At 35.5% G+C, this 18887-nt stretch overlaps 1 protein-coding gene across 1 annotated transcript in view; it reads left to right on the top strand.

The window, feature by feature from the left end:
• Positions 1-18887, top strand: part of Ttc37 (tetratricopeptide repeat domain 37) — a 75604-nt gene that overhangs the window by 54545 nt on the left and 2172 nt on the right. The window contains exons 36-41 of the mRNA XM_048331114.1: positions 1697-1825; positions 5421-5542; positions 7300-7458; positions 11968-12120; positions 16221-16351; positions 17969-18092. Coding sequence (XP_048187071.1) covers positions 1697-1825; positions 5421-5542; positions 7300-7458; positions 11968-12120; positions 16221-16351; positions 17969-18092 — 818 coding nt within the window. The remainder of the gene's footprint in view (positions 1-1696; positions 1826-5420; positions 5543-7299; positions 7459-11967; positions 12121-16220; positions 16352-17968; positions 18093-18887) is intronic.

The following is an 18887-nucleotide window of genomic DNA, read 5'->3' as shown; positions in this document are numbered from 1 at the left end:
GTTCTTTTCATGATATAATAGATCATTAAAAAAACAACAACAACTTGATTTTCTTTAAGTTGTACAAAGGGTTTGTCATTCAGCAAAGCTGAATCAGTGTTACCACTTCCAACATTCTCAAGCATTCCTCCTATATCACCCCTTCCCTCGCTTTTCTTAATTGTGTAGGATACACATTGAATTTTTTTTTTTTTTTTTTGGCCAGTCCTGGGCCTTGGACTCAGGGCCTGAGTACTGTCCCTGGCTTCCTTTTGCTCAAGGCTAGCACTCCGCCACTTGAGCCACAGCGCCACTTCTGGCCGTTTTCTGTATATGTGGTGCTGGGGAACCGAACCTAGGGCCTCGTGTATCCGAGGCAGGCACTCTTGCCACTAGGCTATATCCCCAGCCCACACATTGAATTTTTGATTGCATCCTTGTCATGAATTCTAGGGATGGTCCACATTTGTTTAAAACTCTATAATGAAGTTTAAAGTCACAAATTCTATTTATAAGAGTTTTATTGTCTTACGTTATTTAATGTAGTCATTCTCTATTACCATTAGTAGTAATACTGATTATCTATAAGTGAAATAAACATTTGATATGAGTATTGTTTTGGATGTACCAGACAGAAAAAAATATATGTACAATTGAAGCAAAGAAGTGCTTATGTTCTTAACTAGCACTCCCTTGTATGACTTTTAAAATCATTTTGTTTGTTAGGGGTAGCAAGACTAAAATACTGACTTCTGACAAGTAAACTATAAAATAAGGTTTATAGTAATAAACATCAGATAGATAGATAGATAGATGTAAACAGCTTCTAATTTGCAAGTCCTTTTCTAGCTTCTTTGTACAAGTAACTTTCTTTAAAAGAATTATATGGCAGGCTCCTGTGGCTCACGTCTGTAATCCTAGCTACTCAGAAGGCTGAGATCTGAGGATCTCGGTTCAAACAGGCAGGTAACTCAGTGAGACGTTTATCTCCAATTAACCTCCAAAAACCAGAAGTGGCACTGTGGCTTAAGTGGTAGAGTACTAGCCTTGAGCTGAAGAGCTCAGGGACAGCAACCAGGCCCAGAGATCAATCCCCATGACTGACAGGAAAAAAAAAAAAAAAGAATTGTGCATCTAATCTATTTCTATTGTTACCTCTTTAACTCACTATTAGCTTCTTCTGTCACCTGAAGCTGCTGCCCAGGTATGAAAGAAGAATCAAATGGATGTATGGATATATTACATAATCATGTATTTACCACTTCACCCGGAATGATGAAGTGACTTTCAGGCTTTTCTGTTAGAGCATAAAAAATCTTAAGAATGAAATAAGGACATTGTCCCATTTATTCTCCAACTGAGCCTTTAATTACGGGAACTGGGTAATAAAGATGAGTGTCTGTTTGAGACTAGTCCTTGAGGACAAGTGAGAGACTGAAGTTGCCCTTCCCACAATAGCACAGAATGTAGGAAACAAATTTAACCAGCCAGGGAAGAAGAGGTTAATAGAATATTTCTTGTTGCATGATATGTGCAGAGAAAATTAGGAATGTGTCTTCTAAAGACTATTAGTTTGCCAAATTTTCTAGAGATACAGTTAAGTTTTATTTAGGGGGGATACTTATAAACTCTCCTCATTTTCATAACTTTTCAGTAACATGTTGATATTAGCCAGCTTTCAAACTCTACTCTTTTTTTTATTATATCTTGTATTTAGGTGACCCTGCTGTCTGGACTGGGCTGATGGCAGCCTGTCATGCTGATGACAAACTAGCTCTAGTCAACAATACTGAGCCAAAGAGGATGGAGTTATACTTGGCACTGTTCTCTGCTGTTTCAGCTTCAAGTAGGTTTTTTAAAAGCATTTTTATACATGATTTAAATCAGATTCTTCAGATGAGTAAATCAGAAACACAAACAATTTCAGCACATGTTGCTATGAAAATGCATTCCTTACAGAATCTGTAGTTGTATAGCTGAACAGAAGTATAAGAAAAATGTGTACATTTTTCCATATTACTTAAAAGTCCAATGGGTACTGTTAGTTGAAATCTTTGCTTTATAGATTTATTTGCTTTGAGATTTGATCAATGTTTAGGGATTGAGGCAACCTGAAAGTCCTTTAGTAAACTAGCACAGTAATTATCCTGTGATTCTTCTGGAAATGTTGACCAAAATAGCTGTTTATATGATCACACTACTCAACACTGTCCTATACATTCTTAAATATCTTCATTGAAAAGTGATCTGTATTTAGTATTATAAATATTTTAATGTACTTTTGGGACAGAATTGTTCATTAATTTTAGGTTATTAATTATTTTTTTCAGTAAATGTTAAGATTTATTATTCCCTGTCTTTTATGGACTACCTAGACAGTTTTTTTAAAAGTAGGTGCTTCTTGAATGGCAAATATTGTATGCCTTCCTGAGTAAAACACTCTCCCAAAACTTAAGCAACCCCCAACCAAAATGAAGATAACAGGGGGGTTTCCTTATCTCAAGGAAAAGGAACTGCTCCATGGCAGGATGGGTTCCACCTGCCAAGAGAGCCCCAAACACCTATCTTGGCATAAAGTTAAAGTCACACCCCTTCCTTTACCATATTAATAGTCTCAACAGCCAAGGAACTGGGGGTCTCTGCCTCTCCAAGGCAGGACCCCCACTCTTAAGAGTGTGCCCTTGCTTTCTGCATTTCTGTCTGCTTTTTGTCTACTGGCTTGCTTACTTCCTCAGTAGAACTCAGCCAAGTTTCCTTATCACTGTGAATTGTCCAGAAATTCTTTTTCTGGAATTGAAGTTAAGGACCCTAAGGAACGAATCCCTATGTTAAAAGTAAGATGTCACAAACCCTCACCTGCATCTGTGCAGGAGATAGAGATCTGAGGACCATTGTTCCAAAGCAGGCCAGGGAAGGAGAGGCTGAGAGACTCACATCTCCAGTAAGCTGCACAGAAGATGTCAGAGTGGCACTGGGGCTCAAGAAGTAGAGCCTTAGCCTTGAGCCACATAACCTCAGTGACAGTGCCTTGGCCCAAAGTTCAAGCACCAGCACTATCAAAAAGTAAAGATGAAAACTTCAGAAAAACAGTCATAACAATGTTTAGCCACGTTGCACCTTTGACCCAATGAATTTTTCCCATAACTATACTTAAGAGTATCACTCAATAAAAACTTTCAATGATAAAAAAAACAAAAAAGAAAACAAATATTGTAATAAGATGAACTTATTTTAAATAGCAAATCAGAATTCTAAAAAAAAAAGTTATTTTAAGCCAAGCCCTACCTGTTTTTGTTTTTGATCCACTGGGAAACTCTGTTAGTGATGTTTTTAGCTATAAACATTCAAAGTGATTAATTGATGTAGTTTGATTAACATCTACCATATATTTCACTTTTATAGTGATCTTTGTTCCTATTTTTGTCTTTTGTTCTACCATTTATGGTTTTAATTTTGCATTTGGTAAGATTCATTTTTTTCTCCTTTGTTAGTAATTGACTATACTTCATTTTTTACTTTCATAGTGGTTGCCCTCAAATATGCTATGTACTATTACAACAAATATACACCCCCTTTCAAAAATCTCTTTACCACTTCATGGATAGTGTGAGCATTTCACAATAGAATATTATGTGTTGAGTATTCCACTTCATGAAGAAGGTGTGTAGGACTAGTTGTGCTCACTATATGTTTGCACTTTCCTTCTGTAAGATCTGAAGATAATTCCTTCAGTTGTAGAGCTTATTTATTCCCCCATTTACAAAGAGCAGTGTCGTGCAATGACTAGCAATTGATTGATAGGACAATCGGATAGAAATCAGAAAAGACATAATAAAGTCTTAAAAAACATTATCAACTAACTTGATATAACTGGCACTTATAGAACACGTCTTTCTCCTAAAATCTTTAGGGCATACATTTCAAGGATACATGGAATAATTATTTATATATATATCATATAAAAGATGTCTCAAACTTAAAAGGATTCAGATTATGCAAAGTATGCTTTTTTAAAATAACTGCCATTACATTAGACATATTTAAGAGAAAATAATTGAAAAAAATTGAAATATATGGAAACTCACATACTTTACTGAATTCTGCCAAACATTTAAGAAGGAAATGATCCCAATTTTATACAAATCCTTCCAGAAAATTAGAGCTAGTAACTCTTAACACCTTCTATGTGGCCACCAGCACTACCCTGTACCCTAAATCTGAATGAAGACATGATAAGAAAAGTATAGGCCACTGTTGCTCATAAACATAGATGGAGAAATACAAAACAAAACTTTATCAGTTCAAATCCAACAGGTTATAAGAAAGACAATTGTGATCAAGTAATACTTGTTCCAGGAATTTAAAAATAAGTGCAGTTCACTGTATTAACCTGTGTAGAAGATGCCAAAGAAGTTCTGTATGGTTTCATTTATTTGAAATTGCAGGAAACAGTAAGTGAGATGAGTATCAGTAGTTTGTAATTCTCAATAGCCTGTAATCCTAACTACTTGACAGGGTGAGTTTGAGACCACTTCTCAACCTAGAACTCGGCCCAGTGATGCATATGTGTTATTCTATCTACTTCAGGAAACCTAAAATAGGCATGTGCCTGGGCAGGAAGCAAGACCCTATCTTAGAAATAACCAGCACATAAAAAAGAACGAGAGGCATGGCTCAGCACTAAGAGTGCTTCCCTGTCAAGTGCAAGACCCTGAGTTCAAGCCCTAATAATGACAAAATAAATAAATAGAAAATAAAACAAAAGAAGACACAGACTATTGTGATTTTAAAATGACTAGGAGTTGTTTGAGGACAGAGGGCAAGGGGAATTGGGTACTTTGAGAGGTGACTATAGAAAGCAGGAGGGAACTTGATAATGATGAGTTTGTTCATTACCTTGATTATGGTGAGATTTACTTATGTATAATGTTATAACTCTTCATATCGAATAGTTTCAATTCATACAACTTATTTTACTTCAATTATATTGCAATAAATTGTGGATATTTTCCATGAACTCTTTTCCTTGTTACTGTAGGTAATTTTTTTTAACGTAAATGTAAATCACAAGTATATGAGGTATTAAGGTATGTAACTGTAAGTGCATTGCCATGAAACTTTCCAGAAACCTTTCTCATGGCAAGTCTATTGTGTTCTAGTAGTACTTGCAAGTTTTAAAATATAAATATGCAAATATAAATACACACACACACACACAAACACAAGAGCTAAGCATGGTCACACACTTCAGTTCTAGCTCTGAAGGTTGAGACAGGAGGATCACAAGTTTGAGTCCAGCCTGCACTGCAAATCAAAATATTTTACTTAAAATATATATATATATATATGAGAAGTCTAAAATATTTTTAAAGGAAATAATTATTCTTCTTAGGCTATGTTTTAAGTCAGAAGAAAGTAATACTGACATTATTTATTTACAGTTACAGACAAAGAATCTTTTGAAAATTACAACCAATGTCTTGAAAAATGGTCTCTTTTACAAGCTGTCACTGGTCTCATGGACACAGGAAGAATATCTGAAGCTGAATCACTATGTGCAAAGGTATTGTTGTAGAACTATGCAATAATTCTATAGTCCTATTATTATAATTATACTCCATGAAATTTATGGATTTTTATCTTACCTACTGGTAACTAGAAACATGGAGCCTGTGTTATTTATAGACCTTACAGTGGAGCTGGTGATTATGATAGCAGCCAACATTTATTATTTACTACAAATTAATGTGTTTAGTATTCTGTATTTGAACTCTGTATATCCTATGATGTAGGTATTTATTATTATCATTTTTACAAATGAGAAAATTAAAGCTTTAGAAAGGAAATTAATGTAGGTGCCAACAGAAATGGATCGAGTTACAAAACTGAATTGTGTCTTAGGACTCAAACTCTTATCTTTAAGTAGTGTATGAAGGAATTGCCATTTCACAAAGCAGTTTCTGACTACACTATATCTTGATCATTGTCACCCTTTCAACCTTCTCACCCATCCTTCTCTACTCACTCCTTCCATCACTTTTTAACTTTCTAGGATATGCATTGAATTCTTGGATTGTATTTCCCTCTTCATTTGTCCACCCCTTCCCCTTGAACCCCATCCCACCCCTTCCAAGTACTTGCTTCCTGGTGTTTTATTTTGGTGAACTTAAAGACAGTCTAAACTAAAGACAGTCTTAGAATAGTAGTAAAAATGGCCATGAAGAAATGCTCAACATCTCTGGCCATAAAGGAAATAAAAATCAAAACAACATTGAGATTCCATCTCACTCCAGTTAGAATGGATGAAAATTCTAATTACCCTGAATTGGTTGTAATGCATTGTATATGAGTATTAAGTTGTAATACTGTAACTCCTAAATATGTACACATAATCTATGCTGATCTAAGAAAATGAAAAACCATTAAACCATTATTTTCTACTAAGCAGTAGATGAATTTGTAGAGAATTAACATCTCAAAAATATGGAGTCCTTTGATCTGTTAATTTGACATTATATTTCTAATTTTTTGTTTATTGAATTTCAGCAATTTTTCCTATGTATTAGTATATGGGAGTTACACATTATTTTGTTAATATGAGATTTACACATTTTGTTGAAGTTGTGACTACCTAACATTGGCCATTTATTCTAATGTCCAATATTTTGTTCCTGGTATAGTTATATTACTGATTTGTATCCTATAAATAAGCTACTACTAATAGCTGTTTTTAGTAAGTTTCTAAACTTTTTCTTTGTACATAAAGTTCTGCTAATGAAAACTGCTTCATTCCAAAGAAAGAGCAACAGAGACAGAGAGAAAAAGTGCATGAATTAGTGAGTGAGCTACCACGTGCATATATATGGAAAGACACACACACACACACACACATATGTGCATTTATGTGTGAATGTATGTGCTTTAGTATATATGTAGTTACTTAGGAAAATGGGAAAACAAGATGTTTTTCTTACTCCTAAAGCCTGAGAATGTCTGTCTGGAAGAAAGACATGTAGTGAATATCTCCCACAGGGGGTTGAGAAGGAAACAAATCTTAACTTTTTTTTTTCTTTTAAATATCGTTTGTGGTGGTAGAATAGTGATAATGTTTACACCACGATAATAGTATTGCCTACTATTATAAAGTACTTAAATGTAGTTTGTTATTTCCAGACTACATTGTTTATTTAGCCTTTGTAGTTACTGAATAGTAGGAAGAGGTTCATAGTAACCATTTTCCCCCAACATACAGCATAGTTTATTGCCTTTTATCACTTAAGAGCGTATTTGATACATTCCTGTTTTGGAATTCATTTTTAGAATTTAAAGAATCACCCTGATCAGCCAGCTGTTATCTTACTTTTGAGACAAGTTCAGTGTAAATCACTTCTGGAGTCACATAAGCCACTCCCAGATGCGGTACTTGAAGAACTTCAGAAAACAGTCATGTCCAACTCAACCTCTGTTCCAGCTTGGCAAGTAAGTTCTCTTCTTTCTTATGACATGGGTCCTGAAGTTAAATGCTCTGTGATCCAAGTTGAGGTCAGGGGTAGATACCATCTGTATTTGTCTTGTTTTTAAATTCATTACATATCTGCCAACTTGAAGCTATGAAGATATTGTTAGAGTAACCAAGGAAGTTGAATGATAATTGAGGATCTGCTCCTATAATGCTTCAGATCATCCTTTATCATTAGCTTCAAATCTTTCTTAATTGTTGGTTGAACATATCCTCAATTTAAAACACAGTGAAAATACTATCGTATACCTGGAGTTGATGTAAGAGAGATTAAGAACTTGTAGTTATTATAAGTTGTAAGTTATAGTAAGGGTACCATAGTGTTATTTGGTGGGTTGTTTTTTTTTTAGCTCTACTTCTACAAGGAATGTGTGTAGTTTTTGCCATAGGTACTTTGCATGTAGCCCACATTCAAGATTTTAGTGCTTTTAGTGTAAAGAATTTTTAGGATTTATACTTATATTACCAGATTGTCTGCTGTTTAGCTGCTTGCAGTTATCAATAAAGATAAATATACAATGATTACTATGGTCTTTATTCCTATTGATAGTGAAATACAAAGAAGCATATGCCACTTTATTCAACTTGTATTTCGTTCTGTGCCCCAGAGAAGATACATTTTGGTACAGATTTCATGAAAGTTTATTTTGCTACAGTTTGTTGTTCATTCTTATCATTTCTTAAATCATCAGTTTGCTGTTCCTACAGTTGATAATTAAAGAAATGTTGGGCTCCGGCTATAGCTTTAAGGAGCGGTCCGAGAGACCTGCCTCTTCTCCCGCCCTGGGGCCATGTGGCTGTTAAACACTCCTGCCCTCTTCCAGGTCTGGAACTGGAAAGGGTGGCTCTAACCAGCCCCGCCTCCCTCCCGAGACCACGTGTATGTCAAGATGGCAAGGGGCCTACTCAGGGGGCGGTCCTGTGGGATGTGACGTTAGCCCATGGGGGAGGTCCTATGATGCCACTCTTGGATGGACAGCTCATATCAGCCTATCGCTAGTGTCTAGCTAGCCACTCCAAATCCCTCCCCTTCTTGCCGCCATTACTGCTATAAATGTGACTGTTTTTCACTGAATAAACCGGATTTTCGCCTGACAGAGCCCCGATGCGCCTGGCATCCTGAGTCCGTTATTTAAACGTAAGGGGACTGGGTGGGCGTTTTTCGCGACTAACACACGTCCCTGCTCTACACACTAGGGCACGCCTCAGCATTTCACCGGTGGGGAGGGAGAAATCACGCGAGGGTGGAGGGCCCTGCAAAGAAATGATCAAATAGCATAACGTATTGGATTCTGCATGCTGACCATTTTATTCAAATCCACTTAAAGATAGTGCTTCTATTTTTGCATATGAGATATTGGTGATTAGCATATGAGATATTCTTTATGGGGGGTTGCTTTGTGAAACTAAAAGGAAAAAATAAAATGACAAATTAGACTGTAAGTAAAGTCCTAAAATATTGCATGTATATATTTATGTGTTTCTCTTAATGTTTTATGATCTTTTCCATCTCATTTCTGGAATATAAATCCCTTTTATTATTGATGGTCAGGTAGGTTGTTCTAGGTTTGGTTTTTTTTACCTGTTTTTGTGGATATGAAGGCATTAGTATCTTTGGGTGTCTTAGCTTGGATTTATCCTATAACTAATGATGTTAAGCAACTTCTCACGTGCTCTTTCTAATGGCTTCTTTTGTGTAGTTTCTTTTTTTGGTGCAGTTTTTTAATAGGCTCTTTAAAAAAAATCCTACTCATAGTATAAATACACTTTTCTAGTGAATTATAATTATAGAATCTGGATGCAAGCACACTTTCAACTGTTTGTATTAAGCACCTTTCTCACATTTATGGCTAGCCTTAGCATGTTCTCGGTGTTAATTTTTAGACATTAATTAATGTTTTTTTTGTATTGATCCTGGAGCTTGAACTCAGAGCTTGAGCATTATCCCTGAGCTTTTTGTTTAAAGCTAGCACTCTACCACTTGAGCACCAGCTCCACTTCTGACATATTGGTGGTTAATTGGAATCTCATGGACTTTATTTCTGGGGTTGAACCTTGATCCTCAGATCTGTTTTCTGTTGAGTAGCTAGGATAACAGGTGTGAACCATCACCATCCAGCTTAACATATCTTAATTTTAACAGTCTGTCATTTGCAAATGGTTAATGGCTTATTTAAGTACTCTAAGAACTATTTGCTTATTCAAAGTTCATAAAAATTTTCTTTAAGTGTTTTGTTTTATAAATCTTACTGCTTTACTTTTCACATTTAGGTCTACAACTTACCCTGGATTTATTTTCTGAATGTTGCCCTAGTTAAAATTCATCCTTTTCCCCATATGGATACATAATTGACTGAGTACCATTATTTTAAAGACTATTCAGCTCCTACTGAATCACAGTTATGTCTCTATCATAAATCAGCTTGTTTAGGAACCCCTATTCTTTCCCATTTATCTGTTTATTCTTATAGCTTCATAATGCCTTGATGTATGCTAACATTAAGATGATATTCACCTTCAAATTGTTTTAAATCACTTGTATTTTCATGTAAATTGTTACTTTCTGCATTTACACACAGAAACCCTTTTGAGACATTGCTTGAGATTATATGAAATCTATAGTTTAATTTCAGGGAAAATTGAAAAGTAATTGCTTAATTTTCCTATCTATTAATATGGCATTTTCCTCACTTAATTTTCCTCAATGAAGTTTGATTTCTTTCAGCAGTATTTTACATTTTGTAACGTAGAGATAGATCTTTTACATCTTTTATATTAAATTGATTTCTAAATCTTTGGCATTTTAGGGGTTCAGAAGTTGCTTTTTCCTCATTCCTACCTTTCTATATTTTGAAGGATATATTTAACTCCAAACATTTGGAAATAAAGTTCTTTTTTTTTTGCCAGTCCTCAGCTTGAGCCCTGGACTTGGATGCTGTCCCTGAGCCTCTTTTGCTCAAAGAGAGTACTCTACCATTTGAGCCATAGCACCACTTCCAGCTTTTTTTGAGTAGTTTATTGGAGATAAGAGTTTCACGGAGTTTCCTGTCTGGGCGGGCTTCGAACCATGATCTTTAGAACTAAGCCTCCTGAGTAGCTTGAATTACAGGCATGAGCCACTGGTGCCCAGCTTTAAGTTCATTTTTATAGATTGACCCATCAGCAACCTTGCTAAACAAACTTACTCCTTGGACTAGTTTTGCTATTAATTTTTAAAGGAAATTCTCCTCTATACTGAATTTGACAGAAATTCATTGTTTAAATAATAAATGGAATGACCAATTTGATTCCATTAATTGCTTGGCTTTAATTTTACCAAACTCTTTTTGATGTTTATTAGAATCATCCGACTTAGTCATTGGATATTATCTTTATATTTTTCTATCACCATTTGCTAATACCTTGTTTAGATTTTTGTAGCTATAGTCATGAGAGAAATTGAATGTAATTTTTCATTCCATAAATATTTTACTAGTATTGGTGTCTATGTTTTTCTTTTCCTTTGCATTTTGAGTTCATATAAGAAAACATTCTCTCTCTCTCGCTCTCTCTCTCTCTCTCTTTGTGTCACTGCCTTTTTCTCTGTCTCTCTGTTTCTGTCTCTCTCTGTGTCTGTCTTTTTCTGCAGTACTGGGGGTTGAATTCAGCTTTGTGCTTGTTAGGCAGGTGCACTGCCACTTGAGCCACGCTTCTGGCCCTTGGCTGCCTGTGATCCTCATATTGTGCTTCCCTGTGTTGATGGGGGTGACAGTATAGACCTTTGTGCTCAGCCATTGTGCTACCCCTGTAGGTGAAGTAGCCTGAGCTTGCCACCACATCCAGCAATTGGTTGCAATAGAATCTTGTAAACTTTTTTGCTTAGATTGGCTTTGAACTGCAGTCAGTGCCTTGCTCTTCACTCCAAAGTAACTAGGATTACAGGCTTGAGCCGTCATGCCAGCTCATTATTTACTTATTATTTTCTTGGAAAGACTTACCATTGAAGTTATTTAAGTTAGGAATCGTTTTTATGAAAACATTTCTATTTATAGATTAAATGTGTTTAAGAAGTATAGGTCTATTAAGATTTTAAGGGTTTTGTTTAGCATTAAGTACAAAGAATTCTTCCAGAGCATCTCAATTTCAAATCTATTGGCACGAAATTGTTCATGAAATTCTTCTTACTTTTCTATTTCCAGCTCAGAACCACTTAATTATAACATGCTTTTTATTATTTCAGTTCTTTGAAATTTGTGGAGATTTATTTTATGACCCAATATGTGGTCATTTTGGTAAATGTGCAGGTGCACTTGGAAAGTGTATTCTGCAGTTATTGGCTGTAATCTTCTCAATAGGTAATTTAAATCAAACTTATCAATAATTGAATTAAAAAATTAACTTTTGCAGAGATAGTTGAATTTGATATAGTGTTGAATCTGACTGTACTAAACAAAATTCTTGTACATTTCTCCTCCCTTTCTGTTCTTTAGTGGCTGGCACAGGTCTATCAGTCCCAAGGAATGATGAGTGCTGCGGAGATGTGTTACAGAAAGAGTCTGCAAGTAGCATCCCAACAGGGCAGCTGGAGTGGGAAGCTCTCGAGTCTGTTGAAGCTAGCACTGCTTGCATTAGAAGTGTGCATGGTAAGGTAGTGTTAGAATTATCATCTTGAAAACCTGATTGTTCCCTCTTTTCTTGATATGAAAACAGTTCACACAGTGTGATTCTGGAATTTCTGTTGTTTCGTATTCTTCTGTTGTGGCCTCTTGGTTGGCTTTGTATTTGGGATTCTTGAGAGATTTATCAGTAGCATAAAATCCATAGACTACAGCAGAACATCTTCATGGGGGGAAAAAGTCCTTAAGATTGTAATTTTAAAAGTTGAAATATAACAGAATATACATCTTTATTTCTTGGGATTTAAATAACAATTAAAACTCTAGTCTGTGACAAAGATGATAATATCTAACATGCTAGTTTTTTTTTTCTTAATTTAATCTGACTTTCTTTACGAGGAATTTCTAGAGACTTGTGACTTGGCATCCTATTTTCTGGCATCAATTTATGTATATTAATCAGAAAGTCTCATGTACTGGTAGGGAAAATTCTTTAAAACATATGTTTAAGTGGCATGAAGTAAAGTTGTAGAGCAGTGTGTACGGTATGTACTAGGCGTGCTCTCCAACACACATACTATAACCACACAGAAATATATAGTCTTATGGAAACATATGTAAGATATGTGGTGGCAGTTGCCTTGGATAACAGATTCAGTCTTTTTAAGGGATTATGTAAGAACATTTTTCTTTTCATATCTTTTGATAATGTTTGAATTTTTCATCATGTTTATATTTTGTAATTAAAAGCCAAGTTGTCAGTGAGTGCTAGGGCTTCACATCTGTGAGTTTAGCTACTCTGGAGGCTAAGATATGAAGATCATGGGTTAAAGCCATTCCAGCAGGACAGTCTGTGAGATGCTTTTTTTGAATTAACCACCAAAAAGCCAGAAATGAGGCAGTGACTCAAGTGATAAGAGTGCTAGCCTTGAGGGAAAAAAATAAATAAAAGAAAGCCTGAAATTACTGTTGCCTTAGTAATTCATTGTGATTTATTCTCTTTAGGTATTGTTTGTTTTTGTTTTTGTTTTGGCCAGTCCCGGGGCTTGGACTCAGGGCCTGAGCACTGTCCCTGACTTCTCTTTGCTCAAGGCTAGCACTCTGCCACTTGAGCCACAGCGCCACTTCTGGCCGTTTTCTATATATGTGGTGCTGGGGAATCGAACCAGGGCTTTGTGTACACGAGTCAAGCACTCTTGTCACTAGGCCATATTCCCTGCCCGCTTTAGGTATTTTTGACAAATCATTATAAGAATTGAAAATTTTCAGCTTTGGTGTCATCCCTATAGAATATGGGGCCATGTTTTGTTGTTCCTTACTTTACCACTGCCTTGTACATAGGTGAACCTCAAAATGTTTTGTGAATAAAGTAACAAATAATGATAACGATAATTATAGATTCCTCAATACTTTTTTATTTTTTTTGTCCCAAGTTTTATTTTACAAAGTTCTTTAAGACCTGATGGAAACCACACAGAGTGTCATAATATACCCTTGAATGTGTGAACCCAAGAAGAAGGCACACTTGTCGTCTATCTTAATATTTATTTATAAAATCATTTAGGGAAGTGGCACTGTGGCTCAAGTGGTAGAACACTAGCCTTGAGCTGAAGAGCTCAGGGACAGCGTCCAGGCCCAGAATTCAAACCCCATGATTGACAAAAACAAGTTGGATAAGAAATGTACACACTGTCTTATGTATAAAACTGTAACTCCTCTGTATAGCACTTTGACAATAAAGAAATGGAGGAAAAAGGAAAAGGAAAAAAAATCATTTGGACTTCCAATGCTAGGAATTAAATCTGACCTAAGCTTTAGGCAGTGGCTGCTTGCTTCTTGAGGAGAGTTTACCAGTGGGAGAATGCCCAGGTGGGCAGGAATATCTGCTTGTGTACCGGAGGAAGGAGTGAAGGAGAGCTGTAGCACATGGGATCAGTAGCACTCTCAGACTGTTTTAATTCTAGAAATGAGCTATACTAAGTATGAGAGGATGCCATAGTTGTTCTCCTAGATGCTGTAAGCTAGATCTTTCCCAAGGAATGATGTGGTCTCAGCAGAGGAAAAGTAAAGAGGTTTCCAAAATAATAGAGGATGTGGGAAATAAGTGGAATAAAATGCACATGGTCCATAACTAACTTAGGGGCACATTTGTATGTAGGAGGTGGAAATGGAAAGTCATCGTGCCAGACTAGTTTCTACAGAAAGTTAGCGGACACTATCCCAGTAAGTTGGGCATAGTGGTCTGCACTATAGGTAGTCCTGTCCTGTAAAGGCAAAGTTAAGAGGATTGCAGTCCAAGGCCAGCCCGTGCAAACACCTAAGATCCTATAGAAAAAGAAACAATCCAGAAAGGATTGGGGACCCTGAATTGAATCCTCAGTTCTTCTTACTTTTTAATCAAAGGTTCCAATCCTTATATTTTTTTTTACTGAGTTGTTTCTTTGGCCCTGCAGATGAATAACAGCTCCTGAAGTGGGAGTTTCTGATAATGCCAGCAATAAAAAAGATCTTTAAATATTTGTAAGGCCTAAAGAGTTTAATACCATCAAGCAGTGGCACCAATAAGCACAAACTTCTGCAATTTCAATAGGAGCCTTCTTCCCAATAGGAAGAAGGAATGGGAACTTGGGGGAACAGAAGCATCGTTCCCTGATACCCATAACCAGTCTCACCTGGGAGCTAAGGAGGTTGGGGAAAAGGGGTGATGATTGAAATGTTGAAAAATAGAGCATATTTTAATTGAGATGTTTCTGAATGAATGAGAGAAAAGTGATGCTTATATGAGTTATGGTGCCTACTGTAATTCATATTCAGGGACAGAGACTAAGTCTCAAATAATAATTTTAGAGGTAAGGAGACAGAAAAGAATACATTCTGATCACATTGTTGAGTATGTTTGTTACAAATTGTAATACTTTATTATATGATCACCTCTGAATTAACCTTGAAGAATATTCTATATTATTTCTTAGAATTTATAGAATACAGTGACAATTTTGTGCTATTGTTTATTACCACCATGGTAGAAATAATTTTATTAGTATGTGCCTTGTTTTCTTTGTTAGCTATATTCAAGTTATCACTGATGGTATATGTATAGGAGATACTTAATTACCTCTGTTCTCCCTTCCTGTATTCATTTTCTTCCTTAATCACACAAACTACTGTTGCCTACTCAGCACTCAAAGAATACTGCTGTTTTTTTTTCTTAAAATGTAATGGTTGAAATGGACTGTGTATTGATTTGTTATCAATGTTATTAAAATGTGAAATGCACTGCATGTTTATATATTATATTGATTTTTTTAAAATGTGTATTGTGGATACCTTGCAATTAACTGAGATCTTGGTTACAGTCTGGACACTTAATGAGAAACAATCTTAGTGCATTTTTTTCTGCTTACTTGTGGTTGATGTGCCTGACAAAATAACATGATGCATATTGCCATTGTAGCCAAATGCATGACACTTTTTGGGGGGCATGTCTCAAGTGGTGAGGGCTCCAAGTTTAATCTCTAGTATAGATATCACTATTAGTTAATCAGTTGTGTTAAATTGAGTTTCATGTATTTGGTAGACTATGGACTTAAATAGCTGAGATATTTTATTCCCCTGTGTAGTATAATGGTATTTTTTTTTAACCACTGTTTCAGTGTTCTAAAACAGTACTTCCTTTTTGAGCTCTTCCTTTATCTTGATCTAACCTGTTCTGACCTTATTTTGTAGCTCCTTAAACAGAGGGGTCGGTCGGATTCCGAATCTTTTTTCCTTTTCTTTTCTTTCTTTCTTTTTTTTTTTTTTGCCAGTCCTGGGGCTTGAACTCAGGGCGTGAGCACTGTCCCTTCTTCAAGGCTAGCACTCTACCACATGAACCACAGCGCCACTTCTGGCCTTTTCTATATATGTGGTGCTGAGGAATTGAACCAAGGCTTCATGTATGCGAAGCAAGCACTCTTGCCACTAGGCCATATTCCCAGCCTCCAAGTCATTTTTTAGTAGTTATGTTTCTTGTAACATTTATATGGTGATTTAGATAAGTAGAGCAGCAATAAATCAAAGTAGAATTGCATATTTTTAAAGAAAATGTGTCAAAACTTTGAGCTAATATTTATCTTATGTATTTGCAGGCTAATATTTCTAGTGATCACTGGCCATCTCTAGTTCAGGAAGCTACAACTGAGGCCTTGAAACTTTGCTTTTGTCCACTGGCTGTCCTTCTGCAAGCTTTATTACAGTTCAAACTCAAAATGGGGGCAAGGTATGAAAATCAATTCTATTTTTTTTAATTTACTTCTTTAGTCAAAAGCCTCCTAGGAAATAATCCAGGAAAGCGTTACAATGAGCTTAACAAACTAGTTTAACAAGCTTTGAGGTTATTCTAATGTCTTTAGAATGGCTGATTCTGGTAATCTAGTGAGGGAGGTAACATTTCATATTTGTTTAACAAAACATTTGTCACATAGATTTTAAATATGAGAGGCCTGGCCTTATAGTGCTTCTCCTGAAGAAAGTCTTGGGAGTTTTTGTTATTTAAGAATGAGTGAAAAATTTGAGGAGCATTCTAGAAACAGACAAAACAGGAGAAACCCAACTTCAAGTTTATATTAATGCAAGTTGTTAGTGCAATAAACTAACATGTTAAATACATTTTAAAAAGACTAACATTGAAAATAATATGATTTCATATTTAGAAAAGTTTTTCACATTAAAATATTAAAGTTTTAGCAATACTTTTATAGGAGGTTGAAAATAGCGTCAAAATAAATGTGAAGAAAATTACCTAGGTGATATAGATTAAGAAAACAAATAACAGTAGTTTAATAGTCTTCAAGTAGCATCTATCCCTACCAGCAAAGCAACTATAAGTAAAACAATGACTTAAGAATAAATATTATAGGAACATAATAATTATTATTGAAATAGAGCAAAAAACATTTCAAAATAGAGATTAAGGTAGAATTAAGATTATGGATAATCAGGAAGTCCAACACAATTTATTAGTACTTATTTATAGACTTTTTGTGTAAGAAATCCACTAAGGAATGTTTTAGTCTATAATCATTCTAATGAAGTCTTTCTGCTGATGTACATCGCAAGGGATGTAGAAACCACAGCTCCTTTCTCCGATAATTCTGTCAACACCTCCCATTATTTTTTTGCTCCATAATTTGTATCAGTTCCAAAAACAGGCCAAATCAAATATACAGTATAAGAAATAGAGCACTTATTGTGTGTTCTCTGTGCAGATGCTTCAAGACAAGTTCTTTGCTTCTTTCCTCAGACCAGTTGCTACTTATAAGTGTGAAGTTATTATTGTGAAGTTACTATTATTTAGGTTATTTCCACTAGTACAGAAGTTTGAGTCACAAGTGTTTGTAAATTAGAAATGAAAAAATTATACACTGTGAATCAGCATGTTATACAAGCTCATATATTCTACAAATCCTTGAAAACATAAACTAAAAGTCTGATTTTATACACTTGACCTCTTGTGTGAATGTTAAATAGTTCTTGCTCTACTATAGTTCTTGCACAGTTGTATTATTGGTTGCCTGATTGGTTATTCAATTGAATTTTCTGCCTGCTTTCAAAAGATTAGAGAAATGCTCATGAAATATATGGCTTGTCTATTCTACTTGTAATAACACTCAATTTGCTTTTTGTTGTGAATATTAAATATGTTTGTGTGTGTAAGACACAGCATAGTACCTAGTACATAATAAGTTTAATGAGCACAATTATTACTTTTATTATTGCAATAAAATTATTAAGTAATTAGGTAACACATCTGCAAAATGGGTGTATAAAACTAGTATATAAAGTACCTTATATCAGTTTATGTGCTTTGAACTCAATGTAAATGTCTTTCTCCCAGAGAGACACGACGACTTTTGGAGAGAGTGGTGTATCAGCCTGGGTATCCCAAATCTATTGTCTCAACTGCTCGTTGGTACCTATTGAGACACCTGTATGCCAAAAACGACTATGAGCTCATTGATGTAAGGCATTGATTTTATTTAAAATATTTCATCTTAGACCAAGGGGTTTAGAATTACTGTGTTATACAAAATTATTCCCTTTTGAAAAATGAGCCTCCCAATTCTTTTTTTAAATTTTTATTGTCAAACTGATGTACAGAGAGGTTACAGTTTCATATGTTAGGCATTGGATACATGTCTTGTACTGTTTGTTACCTCCTCCCTCATTCTCCCCTCCTTCCCCTTTCCCCCCATGAGTTGTTCAGTTGATTTACACCAAACAGTTTTGCAAGTATTGCTTTTGTAGTCATTTGTCTTTTTACCCTGTGTCTCTCGATTTTGGTATTCCCTTTCAGTTTCCTAGTTCTAATACCAGTATACACAGTTTCCAATGTACTCAGATAAGATACAGAGATAGTGCAGGTACAGCCATAGGAAGGGGATACAAGAGGGCCTCCCAATTCTTTGTCCACCAAAATACTGCAATTTTGACTTGTTGCAACTATAAAAAGCAGAGAAATGATTACATACATGAAGAGAGGTTTCAAACCTCAGAATCACAGTTGTGATGTTCTCTTCTCAGTAGTTGGATACTAACCCATATGCGATAGAAAGTTTTAATGTTTTTTTTGTAGTAATATGTAATGAATTTATGGCCATCCTCATATATCTCTGTTTAAGCATCCTTGAGTGAAAGTAGAGTAAAATTTAAAGGAGCTTGTCTAATTTGCAGCAGAGGGGGTGGTGGGGGGGGTTGGCAGAGGGGTCGGGATATGGAAGAGGACAATTCTGGGGCTTGAACTCAGGGCCTGGGCA

This window comes from Perognathus longimembris, chromosome 22, assembly GCF_023159225.1.
Source record: "Perognathus longimembris pacificus isolate PPM17 chromosome 22, ASM2315922v1, whole genome shotgun sequence".
NCBI lineage: Eukaryota > Metazoa > Chordata > Mammalia > Rodentia > Heteromyidae > Perognathus > Perognathus longimembris.
This window is presented reverse-complemented; position numbering and strand designations above follow the sequence as displayed.